The following is a 14076-nucleotide window of genomic DNA, read 5'->3' as shown; positions in this document are numbered from 1 at the left end:
CATGGCTCGTTACTGCAGGACCTGGAAGGGTCTACCCTTCCCCCATGTCTTAAAAGGTGGACCGCAAATTATCTGGGTGGTCGGCAGGCATCGGTGCAATTAGAAACGAAACATCAAAACCAAGGAGAATTAAACAGGTGGTGCCACAGGGTGGTGTCCTATCCCCACTTTTGTTTAATTTCTACATATCTAAGCTACCTTCACCACCGGTAGGAGTCACAATCGTTTCCTACGCCGATGACTGCACAATAATGGCCACAGGCCCGGGCCCAAAGATCGATGAGCTATGCAATAAAATAAACGGCTACCTCCCTGACCTCTCCAGTTTTTTCGCCTCGCGAAACCTGGCATTATCACCGACTAAATCTTCCGCGACCTTATTTACAACATGGACGCCCCAAATGTCGACCATTTTGAACATCCACGTCGATGGCACTACGCTACCGACTGTCCGACACCCCAAAATCTTGGGTGTGACGTTTGATCAGGATCTACATTTTGGTGAGCACGCAGCCGCAATTGTTCCGAGAATTCAGAGCCGTAACAAAATCCTCAAATCCTTCGCTGGCAGTACTTGGGGAAAAGATATAGAAACGCTCATGACTACATACAAAGCAATTAGCCAGCCGATTACGTGCTACGCATCACCCATATGGTCGCGAAGCCTAAAAATCACCCATTGGAAGAAACTACAGGCCTGCCAAAATACTGCTCTCAGAATCGCCACGGGCTGTCTTCTTATGTCCCCAGAACACCATCTGCATAATGAGGCGAGAATACTCCCCATCAGGGAGAGAAATGAGATGCTGACCAAACAGTTCCTGTTGAATACCCAGAAACCTGGGCATCCCAACAGACATCTGATTGATGAACCAGCACCGCCTAGGGGCTTAAGGAGTCATCTCCGTAAGCATTTTGAGGAAATACGGCACCTGAGAACTCAGCCGTATGAAGTGAAAAAATACAAGCAGGTCCTTGGTGAACTCCATAAACAGGCGTCGGACCTTTATGCCGGGAATTGCCCGGTGAATCCAGTACTTAACGAAAATTATCCAAAACTTGCGGAAGAGGAACGCATACTCCCCAGGAAAACGCGTGTCACTCTTGCTCAACTTCGTTCTGGATACTGTAACAGGTTAAACTCTTACCTATCCAGAATCAGCCCCGACATACAAAATGTATCCCCCGCTTGCAATGTGTCCCCACATGACACCAACCATCTCTTCAATTGTAATGTGGAACCAACGCCTCTAACACCTCTTTCCTTATGGTCCACCCCTGTTGAAACGGCAAGTTTCCTTGGACTCCCGTTAGAGGATATTGATGACAATTTGTGATCGGTCGCGGCTATTAGGTGGGGCGAGCATTGCTACAACAACAACAACAACATATAGAAGATTCATCCTTTCCCCTTTGTATAAAAACATAAACTGCAAATTATCCGAACCTAGCCGGCCAAATCCACGGTCACTGTTTTGCGACGTGGAATATTGGACGTTGACGTCGATGGTGTTGCGTTACCAATTGTCAGCCATTAAAATATCTTAGGAGCAACATTCGGTCACACTCTCACCTTCAAGAAGTATGCCATCGAAGTTGTATCTAAAGTACAAATCCGCAACAAAATCCTCAAGTCGCTTGCCAGTAGCACTTGGGGAAAAGATGAAGAAGCATTGCTAGCCACGTACAAAGCAATTGGCCGGCCATTCAACAGAAAATCTAAACTACGATGATACAGTCTTACCATAACCCTCCTCATAAATGGCGAGAAGAAATGAATTGCAATTCACTGAAGGCAGTGCTTGTGTTTTAAAAACATTTTCTTATGGTCCAAAGAGTTACAATGGCCTCATAAGATCACCACTTGAATCGCAAAAATATTTTTTACACAAAGAATTTTTCAATTACTTTTGCAATTCCTTTGAGGAATGGGAAATTCGAAAGTACTTTTTCCATTCCTTGTAATGTAATTGGAAAATTTTCAATTACATTTCCAATTCCTTTCCAAAGTACTTGGGCAGAAATTACATTTGAACAAAGTATTTTTTTCTCAATTACAAACAAAAATTTTTTTGTACTTGAGCCTCAAAAAACGAAATTACTTTTGGTATTTTTTTTTTAGGAATTGAAATGTAATCAATTCCTTTGTTGTGGAGGAAAGGAATTGATTACTTTCCTCAAGTACATGTAATGGGGAATCGACGGGTACTGATTACCTAAAGTAATCATTACTACCCAGCTCTGCTTCCATGTATGTGTGTAAATGATGATTCAAGTGTTCATGTCCACAAGTGTGGCTTGCTTTAATGTTTTTGTTGTTGCGTGATTATTTACTAACAGCCTAGTGATGCCAACATTCGCCACAATATTTTAATAAAATTTTTTCATTGACAACATATATACTAACCTCAAATATGAAGGCGTTGCCACTTAGGGAAGTTTGGTTGCCACCTGTTTGAAATATTTTTATCGCCCCTTATGATTAGTTGGAAATCCTTTATCGTACTTAGTTTTTTATATATCCGCTACTATCTCGAAGCCACTTCATCTATTTGAATGCCACTTTTTCCGTTATATTCTGAAGGAGAGGAATGGGTATTTAGAATTAAAAAAATTAAATGAGGTTTTAAAAACGACTACTAAAAGAAAGGTATTTTTCGTCGTATGTTAGAGAAATACTAGCACACCCGGTAGACCTTGTTCTGCCCTAACTTTGATCTAGCTGCATAACTTTAAAATTTTTTTACCTCTTATTAACAAATTGGCGGTACAGGACATACATGTTCTACGCCGACTTCGAACCGCATCATGGCAGAAATACACTCGGAGTGTTTGCCAAATCACAGCCGAGGGGCGACCCCGCTGAGAAAAATAATTTTTTTCTACTTGAAAAAACTTGTTTATAAAGTTTTGAAATTGAACCCAGCATCTTCGGGAGGGTAGGCGCAGCACGCTACCACCACACCATGGCGGCCGCTAAGATATGCTATCCAAGTAATTATTTAGAACTTATTTTGGAAATCCTATCGATTTATTTAGACAGGATTCAATAAATCTAATATGTTGGAATATTTTTTTTGTTCAATTTTGTGTGTGCCGCACAATGTTTGGTTTTTTGCACTAATTGTGTCGCAAAATGGCAAATAAAATAAAAGTGCCCAAATGCGCGTCGACTGCCAAAAAAAATTGGAGGATGGGCAATTAATTGACATTTTATCACTTTGCCAAAATCATTGACGCAATTCCATTGACTAATCGCCGATGGTCTTCATGGTATATGTTTATACTCAGTTGAGCAGAGCTCCCAGAGTATATTAACTTTGATTGGATAACGGTTGGTTGTACAGGTATAAAGGAATCGAGATAGATATAGACTTCCATATATCAAAATCATCAGTACCGAAAAAAAATTCGATTGAGCCATGTCCGTCCGTCCGTCCGTCCGTTAACACGATAACTTGAGTAAATTTTGAGGTATCTTGATGAAATTTGGTATGTAGGTTCCTGGGCACTCATCTCAGATCGCTATTTAAAATGAACGATATCGGACAATAACCACGCCCACTTTTTCGATACCGAAAATTTCGAAAAATTGAAAAAGTGCGATAATTCATTACCAAATATGGATTAAGCGATGAAACTTGGTAGGTGAGTTGAACTTATGACGCAGAATAGAAAACTAGTAAAATTTTGGACAATGGGCGTGGCACCGCCCACTTTTAAAAGAAGGTAATTTAGAAGTTTTGCAAGCTGTAATTTGGCAGTCGTTGAAGATATCTTGATGACATTTGGCAGGAACGTTACTCTCTGCTTATGTCTGCTTAATAAAAATTAGCAAAATCGGAGAACGACCACGCCCACTTTTTAAAAAAATTTTTTTTTTAAATTCAGATTTTAAAAGAAAAGTTAATATCTTTACAGTATATAAGTAAATTATGTCAACATTCAACTCCAGTAATGATATGTTGCAACAAAATACAAAAATAAAAGAAAATTTCAAAATGGGCGTGGCGCCGCCCTTTTTCATTTAATTTGTCCAGGATACTTTTAATGCCATAAGTGGAACAAAAATTTACCAATCCTTGTGAAATTTGGTAGAGGCTTAGATTCTAGGACGATAACTGTTTTCTGTGAAAAAGGGCGAAATCGGTTGAAGTCACGCCCCGTTTTTATACACAGTCGACCGTCTGTCCTTCCGCTCGGCCGTAAACACGATAACTTGAGCAAAAATCGATATATCTTTACTAAACTCAGTTCACGTACTTATCTGAACTCACTTTGTATTGGTGTAAAAAATGGTCGCAATCCGACTATGACCACGCCCACTTTTTCGATATCGAAAATTACGAAAAATGAAAAAAATGCCTAAATTATATACCAAATACGAAAAAAGGGATGAAACATGGTAATTGTATTGGTCTATTGACGCAAAATATAACTTTAGAAAAAACTTGGCAAAATGGGTGTAACACCTACCATATTAAGTAGAAGAAAATGAAAAAGGTTTGCAGGGCGAAATCAAAAGCCCTTGGAATCTTGGAAGGAATACTGTTCGTGGTATTACATATATAAATAAATTAGCGGTACCCGACAGATGATGTTCTGGATCACCCTGGTCCACATTTTGGCCGATATCTCGAAAACGCCTTCACATATACAAGTAAGGGCCACTCCCTTTTAAAACCCTCATTAATACCTTTAATTTGATACCCATATCGTACAAACACATTCTAGAGTTACCCCTGGTCCACGTTTATGGCGATATCTCGAAAAGGCGTCCACATATAGAACTAAGGCCCACGCCCTTTCAAAATACTCATTAATACCTTTTATTTGATACCCATATCGTACAAAATAAATTTTAGAGTCACCCCTGGTCCATCTTTATGGGGATATCTCGAAAAGGCGTCCACCTATAGAACTTAGGCCCACTCCCTTTTAAAATTATCATTAACACCTTTCATTTGATACCCATATCGTACAAACAAATTCTAGAGTCAGGCCTGGTCCACCTTTATGGCGATATCTCGAAAAGGCGTCCATCTATAGAACTATGACCCACCTCCTCTTAAAATACTCCTTAATACCTTCCATTTGATACACATGTCATACAAACACATTCCAGGGTTACCATAGGTTCTCTTTACAACATGGTGATTTTCCCTTACTTTATCTCCACAGCTCTCAACTGAGTATGTAATGTTCGGTTACGCCCGAAATTAGCCTTCCTTACTTGTTTTATTGAACATAGTAGCGTATCTATTTGCCACATTCTGGGCGGCTCACATTCCTTTTTGACCTAGAAAGAGTTGAGGTATCAGGTTGCCGTCAAGCATAGACATACATACACATTCTCTATGAAGCAGTGGTGAAATAAATATCAAAAAAGTAGGGCTAGATATAAACAAGTTGTAAATAATACATAAAAGCTTAAACACCTTCTCAATCACACATCAATACATATCCGTACGCGATGAGTACGGTTGCCACTTTGGTCCATTTGGACCAAGAATGGCCCCTTCCAACAACATTTGGTCCGCTGGTCCCTTTTTTTCAATTCTGGTCCTTTTTAGGTTGTAGCCACGATTTTGGTACTTATCTTTTTCACTGAGCTAAAAGGGCAGTGTGACAATATTTGCCACGCTTTCATCAACCCAATTTTCAATTTACTTCAATGAAATTCTTACCACAATTGGTCAGTCAATACAATATAGTAGAACAATAACATTTCACCTAGGAGATAGTTTAGGCGGCCGCCGTGATGTGGTGGTAGCGTGCTCCGCCTACTATACCGAAGATCCTGGGTTCACGCCCCGGAAAAAGCAGCATCAAACTTTTAGAAACAAGTTTTTTCAATTAGAAGAAAGTTTTTCTAAGCGGGATAGAGAAGAGAAGTTCGGCCTAAACTCTTCGAAGGTTATCGCGGCATTTTTTTTATTTATTGTATTAAAAAGAAAAGTGTTGGAACTAAGTAAACACATTGGACGGACTTATCAAAAAAGTTTGGTTTTAAAATAAAATAAATGTAAGGCGCGATAACCTCCGAAGAGATCTAAGGCCGAGCTTCTCTTCCAATTTGCGTCGTGCTCCTCTTTATTTTCCCTACAAATTGGCCGGACGGGACCTACATGTTTTTATGCCGACTCCGAACGGCATCTGCAAGGCAGATGAGTTTTCACTGAGAGCTTTTCATGGCAGAAATACACCCGGAGCGCTTGCCAAACACTGCCGAGGGGCGACCCCGCTTAGAAAAATTTTCTTCTAATTGAAAAACCTTATTTCTAAAATTTTGATGTTGCTTTGCCCGGGGTGCGAACCCAGGGCATACGGTGTGGCAGGCGGAGCACGCTACCATCACACCACGGTGGCCGGCAAGTTTGGTTTTAGTGGCTAGATATTTCGATTGTTTATCAAACACTTTTCGTGATAGATTTTTGCCCCTAGTCGAGCTAAAAGAATTTATTTCAAATGCACGTGTCCCTGTAAGAAGAAATTAAAATGAATTGAAAACTAAGTAAAAGAATGAAACAATTTTCTTTATGTTTGGTGTACTTGCCACTCACTTAATTTATGTTCAAGAACACCGAAAAGTATTGAAAATTTGTGAAGGAATATATTAAGGTGCCATACAAAAAGTAACACTTTCAAAGCTTTTACAAAGAAATTCTATGTAATATTGCGAAAGCATTACTTCTCGTTTGACACGTCGATATTTAAATTTATCTCACATAGATCATAGTAGCCCAATGAGTTCAAGGAATTACAGTACTATTGTGGTGCTAAGCCACCCAAGATACTTGAAAACTAAGTAGCTTAGCATAAGAAATATTTTAGTTGGAAATAAGGCAGAAATACTTCTCGAAAGCTATAATTTTATAAATGTGCTACGAATTGCGGTTACAAAAATTTATTTTTATATTAAAATTTTCAAGCAAATGCAGTAATAAAGTCTCAAGACATTTGCTTTTTAGTATGACGCGTGGGACTAGATTCAGTAAATATGAGTTTTTCAAAACTCACACTTACTGAATCTATGCTCTGGTATGAAGTTTTAACGTTTAGGGAAAAAGTTATCATCTATAAAAATAGCATTAACAAAAAAATTGCTTCGAATAATTACTTATCTTCATTTATTATTTACTAAGTTCCACATAGTTTGGCAACACCAGAACGGAAATTATTGAACCATTTCTTACTGAAACATAACTGCGCTTTACATTTTATTTCATTGCAATCAACAACATAATGTGAAACTAACAGCTTTATCCGCAAAACTAAATTCACAACGTTTGGTTGGTGAAAGACATAGACTCACCCTAGAAATGTGAAAGTTTAATACCTGAAAGTACACTTAATTTTTGTTTGTGAAGTTTGAATTAAAACAAAATCTCCTAATAGCTATGTTTAGTAAAATTGTATATGGGAAACCATGGAAACATTCTAAAATGTTATAATTTACAACGAATACGACACTCTTGTTAATTCCTGAATTGTTTGTATTATGATAAAATAGAACCAAAATTTGGTCCTTTTTTCGTTGAATTTTGGTCCTAAATAAAAACATGGTGTGGCAACCGTGGCGACGAGTGTTGTTTACCTTTTTGATATAAAAGCAATTTTGGTACTGTTAAAATATGTATGTATAAACATATGTATAACAAATATAATCCCACTTAATATTGCACATCAATTATCGTCTAGCCCAAAAAGGGGCAGGCGAAATTACCTCTCTATAAAGTGTTATTTTGGATCGACATGAATATTAGGAGTTCAACATTCATTTTTACATAGCACATATTTATGTACATATGTACATATATAGATGAAAACGGGACCGTCTCCAAAAGTAGGTAAAACAAAAGCAGGAAGAATTCTCCCTGTATTTGACATCATCGGTTTCAATCATTACCAAAACTTGTACATACATATTCCATAATATTATCGATTCTCGGTATTCAGAAATTAAAAAATTTATTTTAAATTTTCGAGTCTCAATCTTAGCTTTTACCCCCGTGTGACACCCTTTCACCTTCCTCAATCGGGCCTAAAATTGATATGTATGTGATATTTTTGACCGAGGTCTAACCATCTGAGGAGGTGAGACTGGAAAAGTTCGGTTATTTGATTTATAACGACAACCCTAATATACATGCATATGTACATATTTTTTTGTGTTTCATAGCGAATTAACTTTCTTTGATATTTGGATTCACCTCCTTTGTATGTTGATGCAATGATGAGTGTTGGTGTTGTAGCTACGACAACCTTTATAGATAGTGAACGATTCCAAAAATATCGGCCACAGTCATATGACAAAAATAAATAACCGTTATAGTAACATTCGCGTTATAAACTAAACGGAAGAGTGGGGGTGGAGTCTATTCAATGGACCTAGAACTCCAACTCTACTTCAGACTACATGATCACTGTATCGTCATGCCGGTATGAGCCATCATGAAAGCCGCAATTAGGATAGCAACACACAATATCGGTAAAGGAATCTTTATTTTCAGTGACAGCCAGGCTGCCGTGAAATCTCTCAATTCTGAACAAACATTAAATTGTCACTGATCTCTTCAAAAGATAGCCCAAAGGAACCGTATAAACCTCACATGGGTCCCGGGACACAGGGCCATCAAGGAAAGCTGCATTTCAGACGAACTCTCTAGCCAGATTACGATCAGGCAGATTCCTCCTGATCAAGGGCGCTTGGATATGCCCCATCGTCAAGCCGACAAAAGATAGAGAGATAAAATTTTCACACTCTTAGGAGCACTTCCTGGGCGCGGACTTATAGGTAGACATGTAAAAAATTACGAGCGCCTTACAGTTGTTGCTGCAGTAGTTGTAAAGATTATGAAGAGGAGAAAACGGTGGTTCATCTTATCTTGTTCGGCCTATACCTATACTGCCCGGCAATAAGTGGCGCAAGGCAGCGCATTCTGGGAGCTCCATTTCTAGGACTTGGTAGTCTTTATCAGGTCTTTAAAACGTTTTGAAGAGGAAAAGTAATGCTGTCTTTTCGTGGAATCACAACGGGCCTAATATCACTGATCTAAGTGTGCCCTCGGATAGTCACTTCAACCTAACCTAATCTATCCTTTGATAAAGGCCAAATACTTAGAGATCTTTATGAAAAGGAAAATATTTTCCAAAACCACTGCTGTTTTGCTCAACAGGCTGCGGATTTTTGCGAAGTAACAGTCTTCTAACCTAGAGCCTCTAGAAATCCGCGCAAGGAGGCTTTTTGCCTGCCAGCTGTGACACAGATAATCTTCGACACAGCTTAAAGTTACACTTTCCTGTCAGGAGGGAGGTTCACCTTTGTGGCGATCCGCAAAATTACGTGACGCGCGTAACGGTATTATCTCCTCTTATAGGCAGCATCACTTTATATCATAGATGGGAGAGCGAGAGGCGTGAACTGCGTCACGTGAGACTTGATACTTTATTACTATCTTATTTAAATCTATCTTATTGTTCAAGTTCTTCACGTCTGCTGTTTCAACGGCTTTATGACTGACTTACATGCGACTTTACTGCCGTCATGTTCTCGATCCATAAGCAAATCAACGGCAACGCCAAGGATAATAAAAGAAGTTCGAAAACGAACATTTTTGTTGACCAGTTAAATTTTTATCTCTGCGAGGACCTCGCCTAGACTGAATAGCAAATGCTAGAAGCTTTCTAAGACCTATGCCACTTGCTGCTTCTAGTCGTGATAGCTCTATGACTCCTTATAGGTGGAGCAAACGCCAGGGAGGGGTGTATGAACTCTGCTCTCCCAAAATCGCTCCTTTAACTATCTTATATGAAAAGCCCGCTAATCAAGTTAAACATTTTCCATTTCCTTCTTAATATTTTTCATGTGCAAAGCCTACGATTTTAGACTCACAAAGTGGCTCATATCTCTGAAGAGAGAAGACTTAAGGCTCACGATGTGCATACTGACTGGACACTGGCTGCTGGCATCACATGCTTATAAGTTAGGCCTCATCAGTAACAGCAAGTATTGGAACTGTGAGCTGCAGGAAGAAACGGTTGAGCACGTTCTGTGTTCATGTCCTACGCTCGCCAGATCAAGGCTCCAGCTATTAGGTGCAGCAGAGTTGAGGCAGCAATTAAGCTGGGTCCTAGAAAACGTCTAGTATTTGCCAAGAGGACGGAGTTATTCTATAAAATATGTCGTGGCACCTGCTTGGGCTTCTTTGGTTTGGTCGTCAAACACATTCTGGTAACACTATGGACACATTCAGTCTATGTGAGGTCTTTATTGACCGGCCAGTTCAACATAACCTAACCTTAGTATTTTTCATAACTTTTTTAAATTACTCACAGTGTATCCTACAACAAAAATTCATATTTTCTTTTTTCTCTTTCACTTTCAGGTCTAACGAATTGAATAAAAAAGAAAAGTTTGAAGAAATACCAAAGTTTTGAATATATTAAACGGCTGCCAAGGTTGCATATCAAAGTGGATTATCAAACAATTATACAAACAAACATACATACACATATCCACATTGGTATTTATTAGGGACACTGAAAAAACCAAAATTTAGTAACAAAAGTGAAAATAAAAAACAAAAACACACATCCAAACAAACCAAAAGCCAATCATGTCAGCTAGAACTCATCCACAAATGGCACCACCGCCACCACCTCCCAAACCAAACAAATCCCCTACTACCAACACATTGTACGAAGCACACACAGGACATGCAAATGGAAATGGCATATTTGCGAATGGCAACGGAAATGCTAGTGGCAGCGCTAGTGGAAGCAGTCGTAACGGTAGCATATCTTCATTGACAGACAATCAGAACATCAATGGACGTAGTTCGTGTCACACGCCGCCGCGCACTGATCGAGAGCAGGTCGTAATGACGCCAAAAGGTAAAACTGCGAATAGTACTGTTATACTCATTGAACGGAAGCTAGTGGATGAAATCAACGAGAGGGTTCATGTTGCGGGTGGAGATCATACAGGGATTATAATTAATAAGGATACAGTTAGTGGACAGAAAAGTCAAAATGACCCGGCACAGCTATCATTGGAATTTCGTGTATTCTTAGTGAGTGCCAATAGTGGTAAGCATTCGCAGGAATCACGCACTTTACGCTTTTGGTTTAGACAATGGTTGCGCAGCGATGAGAAGCAAGCTCATATAGCACAAGATTTCTTCAAGGAGTTGGTTAGTCCGAAGGATTTCCCCAGAGGTGTGTATGAGAATGATGGAAAATGCAGAAAGTGAAGAGAAATTTTCACTGCTATCACAGTTGTAGATTGTCGACTAAAGTGACAACAGTGAACCTATTGTATAAGTGTACACGTTCACCTGGCGGCAAATACAAAGTACTTTTCCGCCCTACAGAGAGATCGGCTATCACTTTTGGTTACAATCAGCAATACTGATAGATGTGATAAAGTTTTGTTTTGTAGCTTTTCACAGTCGGTTTCTGCCTTAGACTGTTTGGAATTTTTTGTTTACTTTGTGTTCAATTTACAGATTATGTTGGCTTCATTAAAAAAATTATGAAATTATTACAACGCGGATACGACGAAATTCAGTCGCTGGAAATAGAACTGCGTATACTGGAGGAGACGGCTGAGCCACCATCGCGGCCACGTAAGTAATTAGTTTGCTCAGTACATTACATACATTTGAAACCGCATAACTAAATGGAGAACTGAAGAATCACGGTTCTTTGATCTGTTTTGGGAACCTTCTCCAAAAAAGTTGATCTTTGATTGAAAATTCCTCAGAAAAAGTATTGACCGTTTTCCAGATAAAAGTCTAAAATTCTATGAAAGTCAGCCGTTTCGAATTAAACTATTTTTTGCTCCCGCCATCGCCCAAGTCTTGGAAAAAAGTTGGTGCTAAATTTCTCGTACGGCTAGTGTAGTAGCTTTATGAATACGTATCTGCCATATGAATAATATAACAGCTCAGGTGTAGTCAACTTACCCCTTTATTCATATCAAAAACCCGTTTAATTTTACGGAATTTTCTTTTTTTAGGTTAGGTTAGGTGGTATCTGCCCTGGAAGCGGAAGTTCACTTGAACAGCATGTATGTCCGTTGTGATACTACACAAAGTAACGGTTACGTAAGCTATAGCTACTTATAGAATCGTTGCGTCGCAAGGATATAGTTTCGAATGAAACCGATCTCGGGTAAATCCACCGGATATCTATTATTTGTCCTGGATAAAAGATCTTTGTAATGCCTTGTTTCCATTTGGCAATCTTTAAATTTAACGGTGTCAACCTTTTTTTCAATGTTGTATTCCAATAACAACATTGCAACGCGTATTGCCATACGGTAATCTCAGGTTGTAAGGGTTAATTGGCTCTCAACTGCCCAGGTGATTAAAGCAGTTGTGTAGTAAGGTACACAAATCATTCCTGCTTCGCTATTTAAGAAAAATCTGAAACTTCAACAATCTATAGCTGGTTACAGACTTTTTCACTGGAATTGTTCATCAGGCGATCCCAGACGGAATGACTCTTTGACTTGCTAATAGATCCATTTCGGAAATTTCCTGATGCAGTACTATCGAGACTGTGAATGAATTCGTCTTTTTGGGAACCAGCATTAATAGCAAACACAATTCCAGCTTAGAAATGAAACAAAGAGTAACTCTATCCAACAATTTTTATTTTTGACTGAGTAGGCAATTGAAAAGGCAAGTCCTGAGCGACTTGTAGGCTCATCATACCTGTCGTGATGTATGGCTTGGAATCACGGACGATGATGTTCGAGAGAAAAGTTCTCCGGAAGATTTATGATCCTGTCCATTATGCCGACGGTGAGTATCGAAAGAGGTATGATGATGAGCTGGTTGAGCTTTACGCAGATATGACGATAGTGCAGTGAATATAAAGCCTAAAGGCTTCGCTGACTAGGTCATGTTATGCGAATGGACGAAGACGCTCCGGCTAAGAAAGTATTTCAGTCGATATCACAATTTGCAAGCAGAGAAAGGGCGAGATCTCCACTGGTTTGGGAGAGGCAGCTGGAGCAAGATTTAAGCTCCCTTGGTGCTCTCAATTGGCGCCAGTTATTGCGATACATGGATAGCTCGCGTGATTTGGTACGAAACGGCCAGAATCGCTTAGGCGGTCAAGCGCCAACTAATGTTGATGTTTGTTGATACGTGTTTTTGAGTCTCTGCTGCATTGATCTGTAAATCTTTATTGTTATCCTCAGATTTTTGTATTATTCATGATTGGTTATATCGTATACTCATAATGTTTATCCTCTCCAGTTGTCTAAATTCTACTTCCTTCTATCTGACAACATCCATAATTATATGGGACACTTTTAGCGTTTCCATGTACCACCTTGGACCCTGGAAACTGTGCTAATGGTATTTCCTCACATGCTGCTAAATTGTTTACGGTTTCGTCCCACCAATTTTATTTTATAGATATGTTAAAAATAACTTAACCTAGAGGCACCCCTCGCATAGTCCTTTTTGACTTTGAGGCATTGTTTCTAGACTCAACAGATGATTGTTGGTGTTGTACCGGTAAGAGCTCCCTCACAGGTTTAAGGGAGTGTTGTCGAGTGGGATAGTCCTTTGCCGAATTTGAATGCGGTACGCCCCGATACTACGACTTTCTGAGTCAAAGAAAGGTTGAACTGGCCGATGAATCAATACCTCACATAGACTGAACAGGTCCATAGTGTAAACTCTGCAAACAAACCCATAATAACAAACGAACAACAAAGTCAAACGGCTTTTATGCTTTTACTTTCAGTTAGAGTAAGCTCATCGTATTTGTAGTGGCGGGTTGCTATTTAACTATTTCATGACTCACTATAGTGGGACTTAAAAAAAATTTAGCTCGCGCCGTTTCAAAGGTCGCACGATCTCATCAAATCACCTCAGCTCATCGAAACGCATGATGAAAGTAAATTCTTCACCCGGATTCTGAGATGCACACTTCTTGGAAAATAAAAATTGCTTTCTTCAGAACAATTTTGAGATAGACCTACGGTACGTGGTATCAGATCTAGAAGCAGCAAGTGGCATAGTTCCTAGAAAACTTCTAATATTTTCCAACAGG

The 14076-nt window shown here is 39.2% G+C and overlaps 1 protein-coding gene across 6 annotated transcripts in view; it reads left to right on the top strand.

Moving 5' to 3' along the window:
- Positions 1–14076, top strand: part of LOC137250497 (uncharacterized) — a 178729-nt gene that overhangs the window by 127042 nt on the left and 37611 nt on the right. For all 6 annotated transcript variants that reach the window (XM_067783393.1, XM_067783391.1, XM_067783392.1 and 3 more), the window contains 2 exons: positions 10389–11220; positions 11511–11630. In XM_067783393.1, coding sequence (XP_067639494.1) covers positions 10620–11220; positions 11511–11630 — 721 coding nt within the window. In that variant the 5' untranslated portion in view covers positions 10389–10619. The remainder of the gene's footprint in view (positions 1–10388; positions 11221–11510; positions 11631–14076) is intronic.

The sequence above is a fragment of the Eurosta solidaginis genome, chromosome 4 (genome assembly GCF_040869045.1).
Source record: "Eurosta solidaginis isolate ZX-2024a chromosome 4, ASM4086904v1, whole genome shotgun sequence".
Lineage (NCBI taxonomy): Eukaryota > Metazoa > Arthropoda > Insecta > Diptera > Tephritidae > Eurosta > Eurosta solidaginis.
This window is presented reverse-complemented; position numbering and strand designations above follow the sequence as displayed.